General features: G+C 46.8%; 1 protein-coding gene across 1 annotated transcript in view; it reads left to right on the forward strand.

The window, feature by feature from the left end:
* Nucleotides 1-4,899: 4,899 nt before the first annotated feature.
* clip3 (CAP-GLY domain containing linker protein 3) overlaps nt 4,900-24,869 on the forward strand; it is a gene marked incomplete at both ends in the record, with an annotated part of 131,511 nt that continues 111,541 nt past the window's right edge. The window contains one exon of the mRNA XM_084335032.1: nt 4,900-5,263. Within this exon, the coding sequence (XP_084191158.1) occupies nt 4,900-5,263 (364 nt within the window). The remainder of the gene's footprint in view (nt 5,264-24,869) is intronic.

Here is a 24,869-nt window from a genome sequence, read left to right on the forward strand (position 1 = left end):
TTACACAAAAATACAGAACAAAATCAAAGACGACCTGGACAGGTGGGCAAAACTTAAAAACTCAGTACAGGCAAGGGTATCAATAGTTAAGATGGATGTACTACCTAGAATCAACTTCATCAGTTCAATGCTACCGTTACCCCCTCCAGAGGGTTACTGGAAAAGATTACACTCCTCCACATATAAATTTATTTGGAATAACAAACCACCTCGCATAAAAAGATCCACCGCACAGAGAAATAAAGCAGACAGTGGCATGGCAGTTCCAGATTTTTTCCAATATTTTAAGGCATACACATTAAGACCATTGACAATATGGTTTGATCCCCAGGCATTGGTATCCTGGAGAAAATTGGAAGAAAACATAGTAGCCCCACATAGACTGAAGGACATAGCACACACTAAACTACCAATCAAGCACTGTGAGCGGAAAGTTGGCCCCATAATTACCCATGCAATCCGGATATGGCGTGAAACACAAAAAAAATATCCTAACCCACAAAAATGGCATAATCACACTCCCTTATTCAATAACAATGCACTCTTAATTTAAAAACGTCCTATAAGATTCCCTATATGGGAAGAGCAAGGCATACACTCATTAGGGGATATTTTTAACAACCAGGGTTTTTGTAGTTATGGAGAAATATGCACAAAGTTTAACCTCACCGGGTCCACATGGCTTTTTTACATACAGTTACAGCTATGTTTGAAGTCTCACGGAGGTCCATTAGACATACCAGTTGAACACCACAGATACCACAAATTCTTCTATGAAAGAGAGACATCGAGAGGTTTTGTATCAGGTTTTTATTATCAATTACTAACGTCCTCGTATGAAACCCTCCAACTAGACTCTGTCTGGAGGAGGGATATACCAGACCTGGAAAGTGACTTCGATTGGCAAGGAGCATGGGCAAATGTCCGTCTTACATCAAGGAACCCGGACCATCAACAAATCAATCTTAACTATATTCACAGGACATACTTGACTCCTATAAGACTGAACAGAATGGGTCTTAAACAAGACTCAAAATGCTCCCAATGTACAAATGGAGACGAAGGGACATTTATGCACATGTATTGGGACTGCCCGCCAGTTAAGGCATTCTGGAAAGATGTGACCCATCAATTATCAAAAGTCGTATCTTGGAATATACCAGTACACCCCGCTGTATTACTATTGAATGATGTTTTTGAGTTTGCAGTAAATCCACAGCTAAAGAGATTGGTTTTATCGGGTATCACAGTAGCTAAAAAACTGATCGCATCACGCTGGTTTCAACCGGAAAAAATGTGCCGGAAGGTTTGGTTTCTTACATATCTCGATGTGATTTATCAAGAAATATCTACAGCAAGAATTCTGGGTCTCAACGAATCCAAAATGTCAATGTGGTTAGAAGTGGTGGAGAGAATAAAAGCTAGCTTATAAAGGTAGTGTCTGGTTAGGAGTGAGGGATAATGGAGGTACTATCCAAGGAGGGGTCCGGGAGGGGGGGGTTCGAGCTGGAGCATATGTGTGTAGGGTTTTAGATAATAGGTATTAGGGGTATATCCTGTATAAGGCATTGGTATAATTGGTAATTTCGTTGGATATACACTGTATACGGTAAAATATTATTATAGACTTTTTTTTGTTTTCTGTTTCTGTACTTGCATGTCATTTTAGCCACCTTAATTGTTAGTTTCATTATGCATTGTGTGTTGAGTACTGACTTTTAATAATTTTTGTTTTGCAATAAAAAAAAAAAAAAAAAAGACAAAGAAATAGCCCCATTTTGCCCGATGCTTAACCTCTTAAGCCCGGAGCCTATTTTCTGAAAATCCGCCTAAAATACATACCTAAGTAAATGGAATATTGCTCCACTTCTACAAGGTCCATTTACATATTCTTGGTGTTAGGTTTTAAAGTTCAGACTGGAGCCACAAACCACCAGGATAATTTTTTGCTGGATAATGATGATGGATAATGATGATAGGATGTTTTCATGATGATTGCCATGGTTATTAGACAAAGTTCAACAGACGCATAGCAGACATCGGGCAACACACAGCAAAATCACAGGCCTGCTGTTGCATGTGTTGGAGACAAAGGGAGAATGAGAGAGTCCTGGTTGTAATGGGAGGAAGTGAGGGAGGAAGTGAGGTCAGTACTACCACAGGTGCCACTGAACATAGATATATATAGAACACTAGATAGCTTAAGGCGGAGTCACCAGCGTCGCTGAACCGCCGCCATCTTGCCCCAGTCAGCCTTGAGTGAGGGTGAGTGATCTGCACAGACAAAAATACTCATAACTCGCTGAAATATTGACGGATTTACAAACGGTTTGGTTTATTACAAGCATTATTAACGTGGCTATGATTCAAGCAGTTTGTAAAAAAACATCTTAAAACAAAAAAGAATTATAAGTATGCAGTATGATAACTACATCTTTGATGTTTATAGCAAACCAACCCGTTTGAAAATCGGTAAAGAATTGAGCAATCTATGGTTATTTAAATAGTACATGCACCATAGACATTAATGTTATCAGTAGCTGAGCTGCCTGGGGCAAGATGGCCGCCCTTCGACGACGTCGCTCTCCATTGGCCGGCAGCGCGGGTAAGCTATCTAGTGTTCTATATATATCTATGCCACTGAACACCTTGTGGTGGTGTCTCCTTGTGGAGCGGAGGGGAAGTGAACCTTTTAGTTGGTCACACACTGAACACCTTGTGGTGTCTCCCTGTGGAGCGGAGGGGAAGTGAACCTTGTAGTTTGTCACACTTGGTATCTAGGGACATCTATGGACCTCAGTGAATGTATTCCCAGTGTCAGAAATATTGTGTCTATTACTAGGCTTTCTTAATTGTGATGAAACAAAGGAGAATATGAATTATGATTTTTCTTTGCATCTTTGACAGTGAATAACACCATGCTAATAATGACCAGACATGAAGAACAGTACCTTCTTGAGATCATGTGTACAAAAAGTCTAAGGAAATGAATAAAGGGAAGATGATTAAACAGAAGGTTCTGTAGATACAGTACTGAAGTCTCCCATCCGGACCAATGCAATTTGAAATATTATTATAGAATATAGAATAGCAGGCGTATAAAGGACCTTATTATAGCCAATTCGCACATTTATATATATACATATATTATCTTTCAAATGGCCGAGTTCAATTTGGATTTAGTATCACCAGGCGTGCATAATAGAACAGATAATGAAATTACTGTAATCTACTGTACTTTTTAATTTTGATCAGGGTGCAACCGTTTTGAAACTAATTTCAAATCTAATTGTTGCTGCATGCTAAAAATAGGGAAGAGAAACTAACTGCCCTTCAATATTTGTCCATAACGTTACGTTTTGTGGCTTATTATCCCGAATAATAAGTTATAAAAAAAATGCATACAGAACTATGAAGCTTGAAACCCCATAGAGGCTTTCAGGAAGTGTAGTTCTGATCCAGAGATAGCGATGTCCTTTACAAAATGGCAGCAAAAAAAATACAATTCCCATGGTTCAAGGTTTTCCAAAATGGTTGCCTCTCGCGAAATAAACAGACCAAATCCAAAAGTAAAATCTATCTAATAACACTTTAACCTATTGCTAAACTAATTCTATTGATGATAATATACATTATAAATGCTGTTGTGACATGGTTATGATGTTTATACTTGAATACGTTTGAAAATAAAAACGATACTTTTGTAGAACAGTCTGGAGATATTGATTTATGACATCATGATGTCATTTTGGGAGCGGTACCGGTCCCGTCGGGCTTAAGAGGTTAAGAGGTTAAGTTCTGCATGTGCGTTCCATTAGTCAGTGATTCAAGTAACATTGCCCCTAATCGATACTAATAAAATGTAACCGTTTTTTAACAGCTGGGTATCATGATACTTTTCTAGTATCGGTGTACCGTGCAACAGTATAATCATAGTTTAGATTGTGTACCACAGTTGGTGATGTGGATTTTGAAAGGTTACCTATCAACCGGAGAGTTTACAAGAAATGCAATGGAGACAAAAAAAACTACACTGCTTACATAACACCTTATTTAGAGTAAACACCTTGCTCTAGGCCTAAGCCATAAGCCATATATTTTTGGTAGGCCTACTAATACATTCTAAAAAGTCATCTCCCGCCTCGACTACTGCAACGCACTGCTAGCTGGCCTCCCGGCCACTGCCACCAAGCCTCTTCAACTCATTCAAAATGCAGCGGCCCGCCTGATCTCAAACCTACCGAAGTCAGCCCATGTCACCCCACTTCTTAGGGACCTGCACTGGCTCCCCATTGCTGCACGTATCCGCTTCAAGGCCCTCGACCTAGCATACCGTGCGGCAAAGGGAACCGCTCCCGCCTACCTCCGGTCAATGGTCTCTAACTACACACCCTCAAGACCCCTACGCTCTGCGTCTTCTGGCCGCCTCAGATCTACTCCTATCCAAGCTCCCGGAGGGTCATCAAAGAGAAGCCGCCTATTCTCAGTCCTTGCCCCACAATGGTGGAATGAACTACCCATCCCAGTTAGGACAGCCGAATCCCGTCCAATCTTTCGCCGTCGACTAAAGACTCACTTCTTCAACCATTATCTGAAATGATAAAAAAAAAAAAAAAAAAAAAAAAAAAAAACTAACCCCGACTAACCTTAATGTCATGCACTTGTCCTAATAAACTAACCTACACTGTAACACGCAACACTTTGATGAACATTGTTACTCAGCTGATAGAGTTATACCCTTCTTGCTGTCTTGTCGCACAGAACTTGTAAGTCGCTTTGGATAAAAGCGTCAGCTAAATGACTAAATGTAAATGTAATGTAAATGTAAAATAAACAAATATTGTATGTCAATAACTCTTTCTTTCTCTCTGTCCCCCAGGCCCACCAGCACCTCCCACTATGACTAAAGAGGAGACGTTGGAGGAGACGGAGGCGCAGGAGAAGGAGAGACATGACAGAGAGGAGCAGGAGGAAGGGAGGACACAGAGGGAGGAGGAGGCGCTGACGGAGGAGGAAGAGGAGGAGGAGGACGATGAAGTAGAGAGGGAGGGAGATGAGAAAACAGAGGAGGAGGATGATCAGGAGGAGGAGGAGGAGGAGAGGGAGGGGAGAGAGGAGGAAGTTGTGGTAGCAGAACCCGGGCTGGATCAGGAGGGAGAGGTGGATCAGGATCCAGAGCCGATGTACAAGAGTCCAGTTCATGAACCCCGTCGCAGACCAATGGTCCATCCCTCAGCCCAGGCCCCGCTGCCCAAAGATTATGGTAGGTCATACCACCTAAATACACTTCATACTAAGGATGGTAGATCATACCACCTTAAGCCCTAGCCATATTTTCAGAAAATGTGCCTAAAAGTACATACCCAAGTAAATGGAAGATTGCTCCACTTCTATAAGGTCCATTTGCATGTTCTTGGTATCTAGGGACATCTACTGTATGTATTCCCAGTGTCAGAAATATTGTGTCTGTTACTATGCTTGAGTAAATTGTAATAAATCATAAATCAAATGTATTTGTATAGCCCAATATCATATGGAATAGCCCCCATAGTCAAAATAGATCAAAAACAAAAAACACCATAAAAAACAAATATGCCCAGACTTTCCCCACTGAAGATAAGGAACGACTTACTAAAAACCTAGCAATAGAAAAAAAATGATGAACCAAAGGACAATATAAATTATTATTATTATAATTTTTATAATCTTTGACGGTGAATAACACCATGCTAACATTGACCAGACATGAACAATTCTCATTCAGCACCTTCTTGAGATCAAGTGTAAGCCTACTAAAAATCTAAGCAAATTAATAAAGGGCAGATGATTTACAGGGTTTTTTGTAGATACAGTACTGAATTTTGCCATCCGGACACATGCAATTTGAAATATGATTATAGGATATAGAATATCAGGCATATTGTAACTGAGGGGTACAATTCCCTGACTGTATTAAATAAGTATGGTATCATTAAACCACTACTGACTTATGTACATTACTACTGGCCATACAGTACACAGGTATATGAGATGAACACCTCCACAATGACACGGTTCCACAACAAATATGGGTTAGAATAATATTTATTAGCAGCACGAAGATTATCTTACATTACTTGAGAATTAGAGTCGCGCTTGTAAGGCGAAGAATGTGCATGAATAGGTCAAGAGCGTAAGTCCATTAGAATATTACGCAGGAGATAATGAATACCACCTGTATCATAGGAATTATATCTATGGTACACTAGTAGGGCAGCGGGAGATACTAGTAGGGTCCCTCCGGTTGTAGGCCAGCAGGGGAGAGGATTTGTCGGTAACGAAAGTCTGGGTCAACGAAGAATAAGGAGACTCCAGGTACAGGAGACAGTGCAATAATCTCTTTATCCGCAGACGAACAACAGCTATTCTCCGGTATGCAGTGCAGCATGGAGGAAAGCTAGCCAGCCTCAGGCGTCCTAGAGGCGGGCTCGACGATGCTCCTCACAGGGTAAATCCCACACAGTTGTGGGTGTAGACGATTCTCCGCTCCATCAGATACAGGACCAAAGCAAATATAATCCAGCCGAAAAGGGCTCTGTAGTCGTCGGGTAGGTTATCCAGTGTACATATCCACACGGTCCTCGTCTAGGGCTCCTCGGATGACGGCACCAGGTTAAGCCGCCCAGCCTGGATAAGCACACTAGCTAGGTACGAGGAAGCGTTGGTAATGCTGGTCACTGTAGAACGGTAGCCGCACGATACACTATACATAAATAGACTATTACTGAATAATAGAATAGGTCGAACTCGACGGTACAGCGTTAAACTCTGACACTTCAGCTATCAATTCGCACGCAGTCTCAAGGCTCTATTTCGGGGCAAAACGGGCCCACTTCACAGCACGTTGTATCGTGGTGTGAGGCTTCAACTTATTGGGTAACATACTTCTGTATTCACCTGCGCCGTATTTATACGTTAGGTGAACAATCTAGTACCAGCCTTATTTCTGTCTCGTATTCTTGCGCAGAGCCGGTCATGTCCAGGCATGTCTTTGGCGGTGACTTTGAACTAGACCTTGGGGGTATGGCCGTGGCGCCTAGGGGATCGCTGTCCAATAGGAGAACGAAATATTATGGTCTGTACTAGGTAAAAGGGATATTCCGTGTATATGTACAAAGAATACACAAGGGATATCAGACGATATACAAATACTATGCAATATATATCAAGTAATAAATATATATATTCGGTTTAATCTGATCCTTCGTAACAGCCGCCTCCTAATTAGTCTGCACCTAATTAGATAAGGAGAGACAGATTAACCGCACTGTCCACTACTCAATGTCCGTTGTGAGGGTAGGGCAGTTCACAAAGTCAGGGGGTCATGGTCGTCATCAAGAGAGTCGGGGAGCCTTGGCAACTCTATCAGCCTCGCCACGGGTCGGGTGTATGTCCGCCCTTGGACGAGCACTTCTGCCGCTCTGACCTTTCTGTCGGCACCAGTGATCACTTTGCTTACGCGGCCGGCCGGCCACATAGCTCGGGGTAGTGACTGGTCGATAATCATGACGACTGTACCTTCCGTCAAATTGTCTCTTTCTTTCACCCATTTCTGGCGGGTCTGTAGAGATGGTAGATAGTGGAGGAGGAAACTGTTCCAAAACTTGTCAGCCAATACTTGACTGTACCTCCACATTCTTCGGCCGTTCACTTCTTCAGGCCTGTACACTGTCTGTGGGAGCGCGGGGTCCAGCCGCCCCATCAAGAGAGTGTTGGGGGTGACTGGGTCGACATCTGCTACATCACTTGAGACGTAACCGAGGGGCTTTGAGTTCAATACTCCCTCGATCTCCGTGAGGACTGTCGTGAGGACTTCTTCCGCCACGGTCTGGGCCCCAAGCACGGCGTACAGGGCTGTCTTTATTGAACGTACTTCTCGTTCCCAAGTTCCACCGAAGTGAGGTGCATTCGGGGGGTTAAACTGGAAATCAATCTGAGATGGAGCGAGGTGGGTCTTAAGGCCCATAGCTTGGAAGCTCTCTCTCAGCTCTCTTTCTCCGCCTTTGAAGTTTGTCCCGTGATCAGACAATAATATAGACGGTTTTCCTTTCCGCGATGTGAATCTCCGGAAGGCCATAAGGAATGAGTCCGTACTCATGGTTGGAAGGAGTTCTATGTGTATCGCTCGGGTGGTCATGCATTTGAATACAATACCCCACCGCTTCTCCGTCCCTCTTCCTTTCTTTACATACAGCGGGCCGAAACAGTCCATACCGGTGGAGTGAAAAGGCTTGTCGCCGAGTCGGAGGCGACAGGGGGGTAGGTCAGCCATCCGGGGTATACTGGGCTGTGCTCGCCATTTACGACAGTCTAGACAGGTCCGCTGGAAGCGTCGTACTGCTTCTTTTCCTTGCAGTATCCAATAACGACGTCTGATCTCCGCGAAGACTCTCTCTGCCCCGGCGTGGTGCACGTCCTCGTCGTATTTCTTTATGATGAGCTCTGTGACCTTGTGTCGGCTGTTTAAGACTATCGGGTACTTGACGTCATCCGTTAAGTCTGGGGCTCTCCTCAGACGACCACCCACTCTGATGAGATTATGGGCGTCGCTCTCAGGGGCTAAGTGGAGCAGTCTGCTGTCTGACGGGACTGGCTTTGATCCCTGCAGACAGTCTAGCTCGTCGGGGAACGAGTCTCTTTGGGCTTGCTGTAGCAGAAGGAGTTCTGCTTCTTCGTAGTTAGCTGCAGTAATGTCAGTAGTGGACGGAACCTCTGGGTGGTGCCACAGGAATGTCTTTAACTGCGCACTCTCAAGGGTGAGGCAGTCGTCTATGTTGGGATCTGTGGGGACGAGTGTGTGTGTCAACCCACAGAACATAGATTTCTTCTTCTCTGCCTCCTCTTCACTCGCCTCCCGTGGGGTGGGTGTAGGCCACTCTTCTTCCGGGAGCTTGAGGAACTCGGGACCATCACTATAGAGATTGTGACGGGTGAGGTCATCCAGGCACATTCCCCGTGTGATGACGTCAGCTGGGTTCTGTTTTGTGTCCACATACCTCCAGCATGCTGCTTCTGTTAACTCTTGGATCTCTGTGATTCTGACTCCCACGAAGACCTTGTATCTACACGAATCGGATTGGATCCATGTGAGTACGGTCATGGAGTCTGACCACAGGATTGTTCTTTGCACCGGGATGGTGAGTTCACGTTGGATTAACGTGGCGAGTTGCGCTCCTGCTAGGGCTGCGCAGAGCTCTAGACGCGGGATAGATTGTTGCTTGCGGGGGGCTATTCTTGAGCGAGCCAGGATGAAGGCAGTATGTATTTCTCCTCCCTCCTCTCGGGCCCGCAGGTAGGCCACCGAACCGTAGGCTACTTCGGAGGCGTCGCTGAAGACGTGCAGGTCCATCTGACACATCTCCGGCCTCACTGTGGGTGGGAAGTAGCTGCGGCGTATGTTGACACCTGGGAGCGAGCTGAGTTCTGTCTCCCACTCTCTCCATGTGGAGGCAAGGTGTTCGGGTATGGGGTCGTCCCAGCCCTGGTCCTTGTCCCATAGCGCTCACACAATCATCTTTGCCCTGGTGGTGTAAGGTAGAATACATCCCAACGGGTCATATTGTCTGGCGAGTGTTCTGTATACACCGTCTTGTGGTCGGTAGTGAAGTCGACCTTCCCTGCTCCTTGGTCAGGGGTGTGTGTTTATAATGGAGCGAGTCTGTTTTGAAGCGCCAGACTAGTCCTAATGTCATTTCTTGGGCTTCTCCTGGGATGGTCGCCATCCAGGTCTCGCTGCTTGCTGCCTTGTCCTCTGGGGAGAGGCTGCGCAGTACTTGAGGGTCGCTGCCTGCCCACTGCCGGAGATCAAAGCCGCCTTTGATCAGGGAGGCGCGGAGCTTGAGTAGGAGGGCCTCGGCTTCTTCTGGCGTCGAGACGCTTTGCAGACAGTTGTCCACGTAGAAACTATTTCCTACACTTTGTCGGACCTCTTCATCAGCTGCTGGGTCTTCTGCGACGTGTTTTTGCAGTGCGAACGTAGCACAGCATGGGCTGCATGTGGTTCCGAAAGGGAGGACTTCCCATTGATAGATGGATGGTTGCTCATCCCCGATCCTCTCTCTCCATAAGAACCGCAGCAGGGGCTTGTCCTCTTCCACTAGTCGCACCTGCAGGAACATCCCTTTGATGTCGCCGCTGATGGCCACCTTGTCCTGGCGGAAACGTAGCAACACGCCTAGTAGAGAGGGGCCGAGTGTTGGGCTGGGCAGGAGCTCTTTATTCAGATTTTGTGATCCGATCTGGTAGCTGCAGTTAAACACAATACGATCCTTGCCGTTGTGGTGGACTTTGTGGTGCGGCACGTACCATGATTCGGTCGTCTGATCGGCCTCTTTAATGTCAATTTTCTTTATGTGTCCCGCTGTGATTAGCTTGTCAATCTCAGCGCGGTACACAGTGGCTTGAGCGGGGTCTCTGGCTAGGCGCCGCTCTGTGTTCGATAGATACCGCTCCGTCGCTTCTTTTGGGGCGTGGAAGGTAGGCATACCCTCTCGCCTCAGGAGTGGAGTTGCGTATCTCATCACTCCGTTGACTTTGACTTTCTTTGTCCCCTGCTCGAGGAGGGCTATAGCATAAATGTCTTCCTTGGAACGAATGTGTTTCTTTTCGTTCTTAAAGGGCATTGTCTCTAGTGTCCATAGCCTCTCGACGTGCTGTAGGAGGGTGGTGTCTTCTTCTGTCACTCTGGAGTGGAGGCAGCGAGTGGCTGCTGTTCGGTTGGGAGACCTAGAGAGGGGGCCTTGTAGTGTCCATCCTAGGCGGGTCTCGACTGCTGCTGGACAGCCTCTGGGCCCATTGTGGACCCGGTCCATCGGGATGATGAGGTGTGCATGGTCGGATCCTATCAGCAGGGTCGGGGTGGCACCGTCTATGAGCGGTATAGGTAGTTGACGCAGGTGCACATATTTATCCATCAGCTTGGCGATGGGGTAGGTGTACTGCGACAGGCCGGTGAATGTCTTGGCTGGTGAAAGCGTTAGTGATCCTATACCGTCTCTCTGGCTGCCCGCTTGCTGCGATAGTGAAGGAGACGTTCTCGCCCTTGATCGTCTTCAGGTCTCTTCTTATTGTCCGAATCGTCATCGTTTCTTCGCTCCCCCGCAGCCCCAGCTGGGCCGCAGCGGACGTGAGGAGAAGGGTCTTCTCTGACCCGTCGTCAAGGACGGCGTAGGTGTCCATGACCTTGTCTTCGTAACTCAATGTTACGCGGACCACCTTCAAGAGCACCCGGGCGCCCCCGCTGCTGGCGGGGTCAATGTACATAACACTTGCCTTTGTGCTGCTTGAGGGTGCAGGCTTTCTTCTGTTACTGTCATGTAAAACGTCCAAGTGGGCTCCGTCACACCGACTACACCTCTTCTTTAAGCGGCACTCGGCTGCCATGTGACTGCACGCACATCGGTAACAGCGGCGGTTGGACTTTATCCATTGACTCACCTCGTCGGCGGTCATCTTCTTGAACGTGTCACAGTGTGACAGCCAGTGTTCCTTTTCGCAGTACGGGCATACAATCTTCCACTTCTCTTTCATCGAGGGGGTACTGTGGTTCTTGTTGCTCGGTACTGATTCGGCTTGGTGCATGACGGTCACCAGCCTGCGGCCATCGTTTGCTCTCCTAGGTCCCTCTCTGGAGCTTGGCGCGCTCCGCACAAACGTATCCAATCGTAGGCTGTTGACTTCTCTCGCCAGGAAGTCGGCTAGGTCTAGGAGGGATGGCTCGGGACCGTTAGGATCACGGTGGTCTCTTTGCCGCCTGAAGCGCTCTTGTCGAGCGGGCAGAAGCTTCTCTAATATCCTCGAAACATTAGAGTTTGCGTACAGTTCGTGCATACCCTTTTCCTTTTGTGCCCCCAGCATCCCTACCAGGGATTGTACCTTGATAGACAGGTCATCTAATGAGCGATTGTCTGTGGCTGGGGGTAGACGGTCAATATTCCTTATCTCTTGTATTACGTAGTCCCATATGCGTCCATAACGTTGGTCGAGGGCTGCTAGAGCCGCGGTGTATTGGGTAGTAGAGGTGGAATATGCCAGCGCTATATTGTGCGCTCTGGGCACCTTCAGGTGCTTGAGTAGGATAGCATACTTGTACGGTTCATCTGGTACATCGGACATCATTGTCTCTAAGCACATTTGTAGCTCTGTGTACTGTGCTCTGTTCTTGTGTGTGAAGTCCGGGAACGTCGGTGTGCCAAGGTACGATGCCATGGATGGCTGGCACATCGGTGAGCGTTGGAGGAGAGGCCTCCTAGGCGAGTCTCCTCTTACGTGTCGTGGTGGGCTGGTACCTGTCGGGTACCAAGGCCCGTGTACCCAGGTGATGTTCCTCGGGGCTGGTCGTGCGTCAAGCTCACCCGTGAATTGAGTCGGGGGTCTGTAGCGCAGAGCCGCGGGGGTAAAGTCTGGGCTGTACTGGACCTCCTGGTCCTGTGGAGTACGATGCTGCTGTTGGGCTTGACTTTCCTCCTCTCCCTCTTCTTCTTCCTCTGCCAGGTCATCTAGATCCTGTAATCTTCTATTTAGTCTCTCAGCGGCGTAGGCCGGTTCTTCCCTGTTGCTGGGTCTCGCATGGACCGGTCGGGGAGGGGGTTCGGAGAGGTGTATAGGCTCTTTCGGTTGGCCGGGCTCAGGGTCGCTTGATCGGGTAGGGGAGGGTGCCCTAGACCCTTGTCTTGACGAGGCCCTGGAGCTCCGTGCGGAGGGAGGGGGGGTTACCCTGGCAATCAGTTGCTCCATTATCTGCGCTTGTAATCGGTCGCGCTCGGCTTCGCGCTTGATGTGAGCGAGGTCGCGCTCTGCTTCGCGCTGGGCTTGGGCTGCGTCGCGCTGTGCATTGGCGGCTCCGCGCTGTGCATCGGCGGCGGCGCGCTGGGCTTCGGCGCGGTCTCTTTCCATATTCTCTTCCGTCTGGAGGCGTCTAGTCTCTAGGCGTATGCGGTCGTCGTCACTCCGTTGCTGCGCCTGGAAGCGCTCTCGCTCGATCGCAGAGTGTTCGCGTTCACTAAGGGCTTGCGCTTGGAGTTGCGCGTGGAAGCGTTCTCTTTGGTCTGCAGATTGTTCGCGCTCACTTAGTTGTTGAGCCTGCAGGCGGTCTCTTTCCATGGTAGAGTGTTCGCGCTCACTTTGGTGTTGCGCGCGGAGGCGCTCTTGTTCCATGGAAGAATGTTCGCGCTCGCTAAGCGTCTGTGCTTGGAGTCGATCGCGTTCGGTTGAGGCTGCCAGGGTGGCGATAAAGGCCTGCGCCAGCATCTTATCCGCCTCGCTGGGGGAAGACACTGATGGAGGTGATCGGCTTCTGGTAGTACTCGTTGGAGATCCGTTCTCCTGTCGCGTACCGAGGAGGTCAATCTCCTGGGTGCGCGTCTCTTCTGGTGGTGGGTCGGGTTCCGTCCCTGGAGGGCTTTCTTTATCCTGGAGCTCTCCGGGGACTACCTCGTCGACGTTGGCGGGGGGTAAAGTCATGTCAGGTCCCTCCTGGTCCCCCCCGTGAGCTTGGTCAGTTACGTTAGAACCCACTAGGGTCTCTACTGGCGGGGTCGCCTGGTCGTTAGGGTTTGGCATACTTTTACTATCCGCTTTTTCTGCGTTTAACGTCTGTATAAAGCTAGGTAGTAGACTGGCAGCGTAGTCCTCTAGGTAATGAGGTGGCTGCCGTCTGCGCTGCGGGCGATCTAGCTTAGGAGAACCGTTTGTGGAGTGTTCATCATTGGCCATGTCAATATTAATATTATATTAATATTACGCTAGTTACCCTCCGGCTCGAAGGACCAATTGTAACTGAGGGGTACAATTCCCTGACTGTATTAAATAAGTATGGTATCATTAAACCACTACTGACTTATGTACATTACTACTGGCCATACAGTACACAGGTATATGAGATGAACACCTCCACAATGACACGGTTCCACAACAAATATGGGTTAGAATAATATTTATTAGCAGCACGAAGATTATCTTACATTACTTGAGAATTAGAGTCGCGCTTGTAAGGCGAAGAATGTGCATGAATAGGTCAAGAGCGTAAGTCCATTAGAATATTACGCAGGAGATAATGAATACCACCTGTATCATAGGAATTATATCTATGGTACACTAGTAGGGCAGCGGGAGATACTAGTAGGGTCCCTCCGGTTGTAGGCCAGCAGGGGAGAGGATTTGTCGGTAACGAAAGTCTGGGTCAACGAAGAATAAGGAGACTCCAGGTACAGGAGACAGTGCAATAATCTCTTGATCCGCAGACGAACAACAGCTATTCTCCGGTATGCAGTGCAGCATGGAGGAAAGCTAGCCAGCCTCAGGCGTCCTAGAGGCGGGCTCGACGATGCTCTTCACAGGGTAAATCCCACACAGTTGTGGGTGTAGACGATTCTCCGCTCCATCAGATACAGGACCAAAGCAAATATAATCCAGCCGAAAAGGGCTCTGTAGTCGTCGGGTAGGTTATCCAGTGTACATATCCACACGGTCCTCGTCTAGGGCTCCTCGGATGACGGCACCAGGTTAAGCCGCCCAGCCTGGATAAGCACACTAGCTAGGTACGAGGAAGCGTTGGTAATGCTGGTCACTGTAGAACGGTAGCCGCACGATACACTATACATAAATAGACTATTACTGAATAATAGAATAGGTCGAACTCGACGGTACAGCGTTAAACTCTGACACTTCAGCTATCAATTTGCACGCGGTCTCAAGGCTCTATTTCGGGGCAAAACGGGCCCACTTCACAGCACGTTGTATCGTAGTGTGAGGCTTCAACTTATTGGGTAACATACTTCTGTATTCACCTGCGCCGTATTTATACGTTAGGTGAACAATCTAGTACCAGCCTTATTTCTGTCTCGTATTCTTGCGCAGAGCCGGTCATGTCCAGGCATGTCTTTGGCGGTGACTTTGAACTAGACCTTGGGGGTATGGCCGTGGCGCCTAGGGGATCGCTGTCCAATAGGAGAACGAAATATTATGGTCTGTACTAGGTAAAAGAGATATTCCGTGTATATGTACAAAGAATACACAAGGGATTAATGTATCTTCTCAATGATTCTATGTTATAGCTATATGCTCGTTCTCTAATGTATAGTGGAATAGCTTACTCTGCTCGTTGTATTTCCCGTTAAAGTAACAGTTCATTCAAATGTGGTCCGTTGGAAATCACGTGGAGGCGGAGACAGCGCTGCGGGTGAAAACGGTTCTGACCGTTGCTTTATTGGAATATCCAACAGCTTAATCAATCAGGTTTACAGCAATCAATTATTTCTATTTCTTAATCAGCTCGTCTCGAAGGTTTCTTTCTCGGCTCTGTTCTCGAACTCTGGTGGGGTGGATTCTCCGTCTCTGCTTCTCCGTTCTCTCTGCGGGTCTCTCTGCGTCTCGGTGTCTCCGTGTCTCTGTCTCCCCTCCATCATTCAACCTGTAGGTTTTATAGAGAAGAGAGAATCCCCCCCCACCCTTGCCCCATCCAGTGCCGTCACCCCAGAGAGCCTGCTTTTCTATTGGCTAGAAGGTCTCCCCTCTAAGTGAGTCATTTGGGTCTTGCGAAACAGCGTTACAAGGTGACCTTACAGAGGGGACAGGAACTAGTCTTCTCTTAGAATGATCTACCCAAGTGTCCCTGAATGCGACCCTCATACCGATTGAAATAATGGCCTGTTTGAACTGCTTAGCTAAAGTAAACAGAACTCTGGTGCTGGCCTTCAGGCCTGACTTAAAGTTAAGTATTGGGCCCTCCATCCCACTTTGTTGTGTGGGGAAAGAGGTTTCATCCTGTGGTCTCAGTACATCTGTATGAAACGATCACCCTTCCTTTGAACTGTGGGGCTGTGTAGTCATAAAATCTCTTCTAAACCTTACACAAACACGTTTTTCTGCTGGTTCAAGTTCAAGTTCAAGTTTCTTTAATAGTTGTCATACAGAAGTACAGAATACTTTTGTACAAAATGCTTCTTACTGTTGCGCTCCAGAGACTGTGCATGACAAGATAAGTATGAAATAAAAACATAGTAAAAATTAGAAGTAAAAAAAAAAAAAAAAAAAAAAAAAGGTCACAGTGTTCAGTTTAGACATATGTACAATGTTCGTAGACGTAGTTACCATACAATATACAATACTGTGCAGTGTACTAATATACAATGCTATATAGTGCAAGGCATAAATGGACGAGGTGCAGTTTAGGTACAATTCACAGTAGGTGTACGAGTTGTAGTGCAAATCCTTTATCAATAAATATAAAGTGTAAGTGTGTTTGTGTGATCTAAAGTGTGGAGAGTGGGTGCTGCAGTGTGTTGTTTGTTTGAGTGAGTGTGTGCGTGTGGGTGTGTGTGCTGTGTGCATTTGATGGTTGTTGCATAGTGATTATTGTTCGTTTAGCGATTATTGTTCGTTTAGCAGCCTGATGGCCTGGGGATAGAAGCTCCTTCTGAGTCTTTCTGTGCTCGCCATAAGACTCCGGTATCGCTTGCCTGACGGCAGCAGTTCAAAGAGGCAGTTGTTCGGGTGGCTCGAGTCCTTAATAATTCTCTTAGCCTTCCCCTTGCACCGCTTGTTGTAAATGTTCTGGAGGGTGGGAAGCCCCCCTCTAATTGTGCGTTTGGCTGAACGTGTCACTCTTTGTAGTCTGCTACGGTCTTGTGCAGTGCTATTCCCAAACCAGGAGGTGATGTTGCCGGTCAGGATGCTCTCTATTGTACATGAGTAGAAGTTCCTAAGGATCTTCTGACTGACTTGGAACTTCCTTAGGCGCCTGAGGAAGTAGAGGCGTTGTCGTGCCTTCTTCACAACACTGTCAATGTGTGTGGTCCATGTCAAGTCCTCGGATATGTGTCTCAGTTTATTTGAAGGCTATCCACATTTGTCCTTCCCTGACCTGTATTCAGTGTTTCCCCTCCGTACATCTCAAGGTAGCTTTTGGCCATCTGTCACCATTTAGACTGAGGCCAGTTAACAGCCTTCTTGTTGACTCAAATGTATGGTTAACCTAACAGGTGATTTGGCATGGCTGTGAGTCTCTATTTTTCTAAGAGAAAATAACCTAGTTCTTTGCTATTTCATATATGTGCATAATTTCTATTGTTTAATTTACAGGTTTTATTTAGATAAATATACGACAATCCACCCTTAGTGGGTTTCATAACCCACTATATAGCACCAATATGTTCTAAATTAAACATGTTAAACCATAATTATCATTTTTGCTAATATTTTCAAAAAATCCAAAATGTACACAAATCGAACTACCAAACCCATTTCCGTCTGTACAGTTACAAAATCATCATTCACTCTTTCCGTTGGCTTTTTCCCCAGTCACACACAATATCAGTTATTACTATGACTTTAGACTAAGAAAGCTGTTCCTGTTTTTACAAGGAAACACTCTTTCAATAACAGCTTTTTTGTTTAGACTATTTTATCCATGTTTACTTAGCTTCAATGTGTCTGTTTTGTGTAATTGACTCTGCAAGAAAAGATTAATACATCCTACCCAAAAGATTAACACTCTAAACATCGAGGGAGATTCAAACAAGCAAACATAAATCATCTCTTCTCCTTGAAAAGACCACTGAGGCCTCAATTATTCTTCGCTTTCATCCCTGTCAGTTATCCCCGTTTAAACCTCCTGAGGTCTTTACGGCTACCTTGTTTTGACTGTTTTCTTCTTGTTGTATTTTGTGCTAACCACAGCCTCTTCTTTGTTGTATGCAGTTTTTGGTACTGCTCCGATTTTCCACAGAAGGAAACGATTTTCCCTCTGTCCTTTTTTGCATTTTGGATTGTTATTTACAAACACACAATGGATTGGAAGGTCTCATTTTCGCACAGATACATTTTTACTGTTCTGTATTTGACAACACTCTTTTTCCAAATTCGTTATCTATATATTCCACAGCTTCAATTGTTAATATTCAATCAAATCACCTTTGTCTCATTCCTTTTTGTGCTGTACTATCTTACTAGATCAAATATCTCAAGTTCAACACAATCACCACTCCACCCTTGAAAGTGGAATAACCATTTATTACACTATCAATACCTTGTTTCCAGACAGCCTCCTCGGTCCGGACAGCCAGCTCTAGACGAGGCCAACCACCAACAGAACCTATGTGCATGGTAACAAACCACAGTCCCTTTAAACACACATCCCACACACTCCGCCAGCCTTCAACAAGCCGGTGCAGAGTCTCCCATAAACCAATTATCAATTTCACATGTCTGCACCCTACTTGAAAACTATTTGGCCAATGGCGACCAAAACCTACAGAGCTTACCTATAAACAGAGAAACACGTTCGCCCAACACTTACCAAACCCAAAAACGTGACACAACTCCCCAGATACTACTCCTGGACTCTCAATGGGCGGAAAACTAAATCATGAACCAGCTCCCGTCCACCCTTAGTTTCCAGCCCATTATATTAGACATTCCTACCAGTCCCGCTGTGTCACCACCACCTGCTATCCCTGACCGGCGAGAGATCCCTCCCAGCCAGTCAGTCCCTAAAAAAATAGAGTGTTAAACAAAAACAAAGAAAATTGCAAACAAACATAAACAAAAATTCGTGAGTGCCTTCATGCAACACACCCATCAACAGAATTAAACTATCAGCTAGAGGCATAAATACCCCTGCATAATCACTAAGAAATAAAAATTAAAAAGAAATTAAGTAAAGATTTTTTTTTTTTTTTTTTTTTTTTTTTAAAGTCTCCTTGACCACCCTTGGATCAAGTATGTATAATCACTACTAAAATAGTCCTTTGTTATTAACTCTGTTCAATATTATGTCTAATATCAACTGTTTAACCTTTCTCTGACACCGTCTGGTTCAGAGTTCACATGACCACAAGAGCCATTGCGGTGACCATTTTTCTCTCTCTCTCCAACCTGTGCAGCCGGGCCAGGCTGTACAGGTGGGAGATACCAAAAATCGTCCACCATACCATTCTCCCTTACGTTTTCCTCACTGCCACAGCAAGAGTTGATCAGACACACTGTAGCAAAAAGGAAAACCCATGATTGGTCTATTAATTAACTGTTAGTACGATTGGCTCATGCATCTGTCAGTCATTTCATCTCTCCTTGTTAGTTGCACATCCATCTTAGTCGCTTCCACTCATAATCTAATGTACCAACGCTTCTATCTATTTTTTATTCTATTTTTATTCCAATCAGTCCTTTTTCCCATTTTAACTTATTAATAACTCTATTTTCCCGAGCACTATTAGCTTCGCTTGTGCATTCCTGCTTCGTTCTTATTCAACCTATGGCCTTTGCAGACACAACCTCTTTACACCAGTTCTGAAAATGTCCCAACTTTCCACATGTCCAGCAACTCTGTTTTCTGATGGACTCTTGCTGAGCCCGCCACCCTTTGCCACATGATCGAGCGAGATGGCCGATTTCTCCACATTCCCAGCACTCAGTTGATGCCGGCCATCCAAGCAGTCCCCCTCTTTGTCGTCCATTCCCTCCTTGGGGCTGCCAGTTCTGTTGTCTGGATGAGAGAGGGACATACCTGTTCTTCCCAGCCGCCGCACCTTGGGCCTTTTGTTGTTGGGAGGGGCCTGGAAACTCACCCCCCCTGCGGCTGTCATCATTCCCTCGCTGCTCCGCTCCCTGTTCAGGTAACAGGGCAAGTGACTTCTCTTGTTCACTGAGTCCTTGTTCTGCAGTACGAAACATGATTTCCAAAATTACATCACTCATGATCACAGTCTGTTTCGCCAGCTCTTGTTCTAGCACCTCCCTCTCGCGTGTGACTTGGTCAACCGCCAGCTGCTTCTCCACCAGTTTTCTACGGACTGTCTCATGTTTCTCGGACGCTTCCGTGAATGCTCTTTGTCTTTCTGGAGAGAGGCACGTCATCCTCTCTACCTCCACCCTGGCCCCCGCTGTCTGGCTCCTTGTCACTGGCCCACGCCTCTCATCCCGGCTTTGGTCTCGAGGGACGACTGGACATGGGAAACGGGTGGGCTGTAGAAACTGTTCATGTATAGTTCCATACCTGCTGTCGGTCTCTGTACCAGCCGTACGGCCAGAGTAGACTTCGTGGGACTGCTGTAACAACGCCGCTCTTCTCAGTCTCTTTCTCTGTCCCTTGGTTAAACTGCAGTCGCCTGCAATGGACACCCCAGTGTGGCTCGGTTCTGGTTGGAGTAAAACCGTTGTCTCTGGTTCTCTCTCCTGTAAGACCTCCTGTATTGGAATCAAAGTCATTATTTCCAGTCCCTCTGTTATACTGGTCACCTGAGGAAATTCCATCACATCCCACTCAATCAGATTAACTTCAGATATCAATCTTTCTACGGGAGTGTCTGCAAAGGTTGTCAGCCTATTGCTATTGTCGGCATTACTTCTTTTCATCGCTCTTCCTGCTCTCTTTTTCTGTTTTTTATTTTTGTTTCTCAATCTATAACAGCCTCCTTTTTTATACTTAAATACAAGGTTTTGTAAAGGCCTGAATCTCTTTGGCCATGGCTTCTTCACTTCTATTGTGATATTTCCAATCATTGACATAGACAGATTGTCTACTTTTGCTATTGTTATTGCTTCTAAACCTTCAGTTGTTTCTATCAATGTTCCACTAAGGTGAACTTCCTGTGTACCCGACATTCCCACCACTTCCAAACACACCTGCAATCACCGTTTGGAAGAACAAGTTTCTCTGTGTCCAAATCTATTTTTCGCTACTTGAGTTAAAATTCACCCACACTATCAGATTTATACCGGTGCAGACAGGGATTGACAATTTTCTTATCATTCATACTATACCAAGGCTCATATAGCCATTTCCCCAATTGGTATTGAAATCGTCAGAGCCCCAGTCCTCGCCGAGCCTGTGCAAAAAGAAAGCAAAAACATAACACTTAATACAGTGGCATTTCCCTTGTCATTTCCTCAATATTTATGCATTGGAAATGTCGGGCATTCCTATACTAATTCTTCTAGAGAGATTCGGTGTGATCTACTTGAATATAACGATACGGTTTTACTTGTTTTTGTCCGTTTGTCCAACCGGAAACTGGAGGTTCCAATCCTTTGTGTGTTCCTTTCACCTTTGGTTCTCTGGGGAACATAATCATTAAGTTCCACACAACCTATCAATTCTAACAAATGGTAAACTCGGTTAGCCATCTGTTCCAATTTCTTTTTGCCTTGTTGAAATTGTCATAATTTATACTTTAAATGACTGCTCCGCGTATTAACTATGTATAAATGTAATATTAACTTCCCTACTTGCTTTCTACTATGAAAATCAAAAACTATACTTCCTACATTTCTCACCACATTTACATCTCACGCCTTCATCACATTCTTCATACAACATCATTCTACATTATTTTTCCACACATACCCCCTCAAAAGTTTTTTTTGGTGGCGTCACTGCTTCCAACCACTATCACGGGAAAAAATTTATCTTTAGCAACTTAGGTCACTAAACCCCTGACCGTTACATAGCCCAGTTGTCCACGTTATTAAATCCATGAACCCCAGTACTATACCCACCGCAACATTTCCCATGATCCCTGTATCCACAGAGACCCGTCATTTCACAGCCCAAAGCATCTTCCCTCAGTTTCGAACCTGAATGAAAACACCCCAAGCCCCCTTCCAAGGAACATCACAACTCGTCCAACCATCACCTGTACCGGCACCTACTTCACATACATAACAGCTACGTAGTTCAAAACAACCACCCAACCAATAACACACAACAAGACGCAAAGCCAACCCTGCCTCCAAGGACCCCAACCGAAGGGGGAAACTAGGGGACTGGCACCTTCCCTAAAATGAAAAACAAAATACACGCCACAACCGTCTCTAACCAAAACCAACCTAATGTAAAACCCATCTCCCTTATAACAAATGCTCCAACTCCTTGCCCCCAGCCCAAACACACACGCCACACTCAAGAGGGCCAGTCTGGGGGTCGGAGGGACCCCAACTAGAAACGGTCCGTAACGTACCCACAATCCATTCGAAGGCAAGGCATCGAGGGGGGGCGCCCGTGGAGAAATGAAGGGAGGGAGAGAAGGAGAGACACAGGGAGGGAGAGACATACATACGGAAGAGGAGTTCCCAAACGACCATGAATATTAACTTATCCTTCCGTAAAGTAAACACCATCTTAATACAACCACTGCCTCAAGCCCACCATAAGGGCAACCTAACTCGAATACTCTAACTAACTGCATGTCATGTATGTCCTGATGAACCGAAAATGGGGGACCCTGATGTAAACCAGACGAAAGTCTTTCCCTGGTCTGCATCCCCTTACCAATCGTGTGTATTGAGCCGTACTGTATTGCACCCATTCTGAAAAAGTTTTCAATCAACCAATCAATCAACAGAGTCCATCTGGGAGAGAGGGATAGACAGAGGGAAGGGGAGATACCGGGAGGGAGGGAGGGAGAGCGGGAGGAAGACAGGGAGGGAGAGAGGGAGGACAGATGAAGGGAGGGGGGGAGCTATGACGGGAGGGGGGGCACAGAGAGGGAAGGAGGGGGGGATGCTATGAAGGGAGATTTATTTATTTTCTTTCTATTTCCAGAATCAACCAGCAGACTTCACCGTATAGCCTGGTCCAGTTAACCCACAGCTTAATACAACTAATGGTCTTTGCATGGAGTTCCTAAAAGCCACCACTATACCCCAAGGGACGGAGGGAGGGAGAAGGGAATGGGGGAGGGAGGGATGCAGGGAGAGAGGGAGGGAGGGAGGGAGAGGGGGAGAGAGGGAAAGAAAAAGAGAGACGGCGAGACGAAGGGAGGAGGGGGGGACGGGGGGAGGGAGAAGGCAGGCCGAAACCCCACCTGTTCAAAAAGGCCTTCGACTGTCAGCCTCCTATTTTAACTTTATCGCCCTCGTTTTTTAAATCCACCGTTTATTCTATGTTTCTAATTAACCATGTTCTATTTCTTCCCTATAACTGTTTTAAACCTGTAGCGTAGCACTCTGGGATCCCATCGAACAAAAAGCGCATCACAAATCCAATCCATTATTATCACTATCATGTGTGGCTGCCGTCCTGGCGGACATCTGTGCTCTACCGAGTGCACCCTTCTAGTCCAGCGAGAGCGCTGACGCTCCGTATTTGAGCAGGGTTGCCGTCTGTCAACACAAGTTGGAACCCTGGAGGAAGCGACATAAGGAAACAAATCGCCAATAACTGTGAAGTTATCTTCGAACCCGTATCAGGAAATAAGCCTCCACACACCTGGTTAAATTAAATGCGAAACAAGACCTCATGTGCGTCTCATGTTACAAACTTGTCCTCGTGAGCAGAGCGCATCACAACTACATCTAAAGGTGCATTGTTTGCAAACATTAGAACGGACACGTGACTCATACGCACACAGGAACGGAGAGAGGGAGGGAGGGAGAGAGGGAGAGAGGGAGGGAGGGAGAGAGGGAGGGAGGGAGAGAGGGAGGGAGGGAGAGGAGAGAGAGGGAGGAGGGAGGGAGGGAGGAGGGAGGGAGGGAGGGAGGGAGGGAGGAGGGAGGGAGGGAGGGAGGGCAAAGAGTACCATATCTGCATGGGGGGGCACACACTATGGTATAGAGGGAGACGATATCTCATCTCTACAGTGGGGCGGGGGGGGCACACACCATAGAAGCTATGAAGGGAGAGACTATGAAAGAAAGGAAGTATTCCAGGGAAGGAGCTGTACCATAGGGAGCTCACACCATATAATAAATGGAAGGACAGAATGGAATGTGGTACCCACTATGATAGTGCAGGATGGATGGAAGGGGGGAGGGGAAGGGGCACACACTATGATATGCAGGATGGCACCCATTATAATAGTGCAGGATGGCACCCATTATAATAGCGCAGGATGGCACCCATCATAATAGTGCAGGATGGCACCCATTATAATAGTGCAGGAGGGGGCACACCCTATAGGGAAGGCTACAGTGGGGAGGGGGGCCCTGATGTAACTTCTAGTATCCTCTCATATACTGTACCATTTTAGCCATAAAAGGGGAAAAAAGGAGGGAGGGAGTGGAAATGGGAGGGAGGGATGGAGGAAGAAAAGGAGGTGAGGGAGGGAGAGAGAGAGGAGAGGAGAGGAGAAGGAGGAGGGAGAGATAGAGAGAGAGAGAAAGAGAGAGAGAGAGAGAGAGAGAGAGAGAGAGAGAGAGAGAGAGAGAGAGAGAGAGAGAGAGAGAGAGAGAGAGGGGGGAGGGAGGGGGGAGGGAGGGAGGGAGGGAGGGAGGGAGGGAGGGAGGGAGGGAGGGAGGGAGGGAGGGAGGTGAGGGAGGGGGTATGGGAGGGAGGGGGGGCGACCTAGGGAGAGAGGGCCAAGCAACAGCAGAGGTGTATCCATTTCAAAGACAACACCGCCCCCTGCTGTCTCTATTCGCACATCAACCCCATTGCCCCACAGTACTCCCAACGTCCTGCAAGCGCGTCATCACGCAGCCACACCCCCCATGACGTCAGCCGACGTGCTCACACAACATGAACCCCAATTCCCAGAATTCCCTGTACTGAATCGTAGTCCGCCATTAAGGACGGCTTCCCGCGAGACGTCGCCACAGGCTTACGTCACGTTTTATAGCATCACGCGATATTCCCCGAGACTCCCAGCATGCAACATTGTTAGCACAGGTAGCTTTAGCATGTTAGCATAATTAGCTTAGCATTTTTAGCATAGTTAGCTGTCCACTGCTACCACCATTAGCTTAATACTGTTAGCCCCATTAGCTTAGCTCAATGTTGCTATCGCTCGATTAGCCTAGCACGGCTAGTTAGCTTAGCCTAGCCCCTTACAATAGCGTTTCCTATACGGCCCACTATCCTGTTGATTTGAGCGGCACAACACATCGCGACGTTT

Source organism: Notolepis coatsorum (assembly GCF_963971535.1).
Source record: "Notolepis coatsorum genome assembly, chromosome: 1".
Classification (NCBI taxonomy): Eukaryota; Metazoa; Chordata; class Actinopteri; order Aulopiformes; family Paralepididae; genus Notolepis; species Notolepis coatsorum.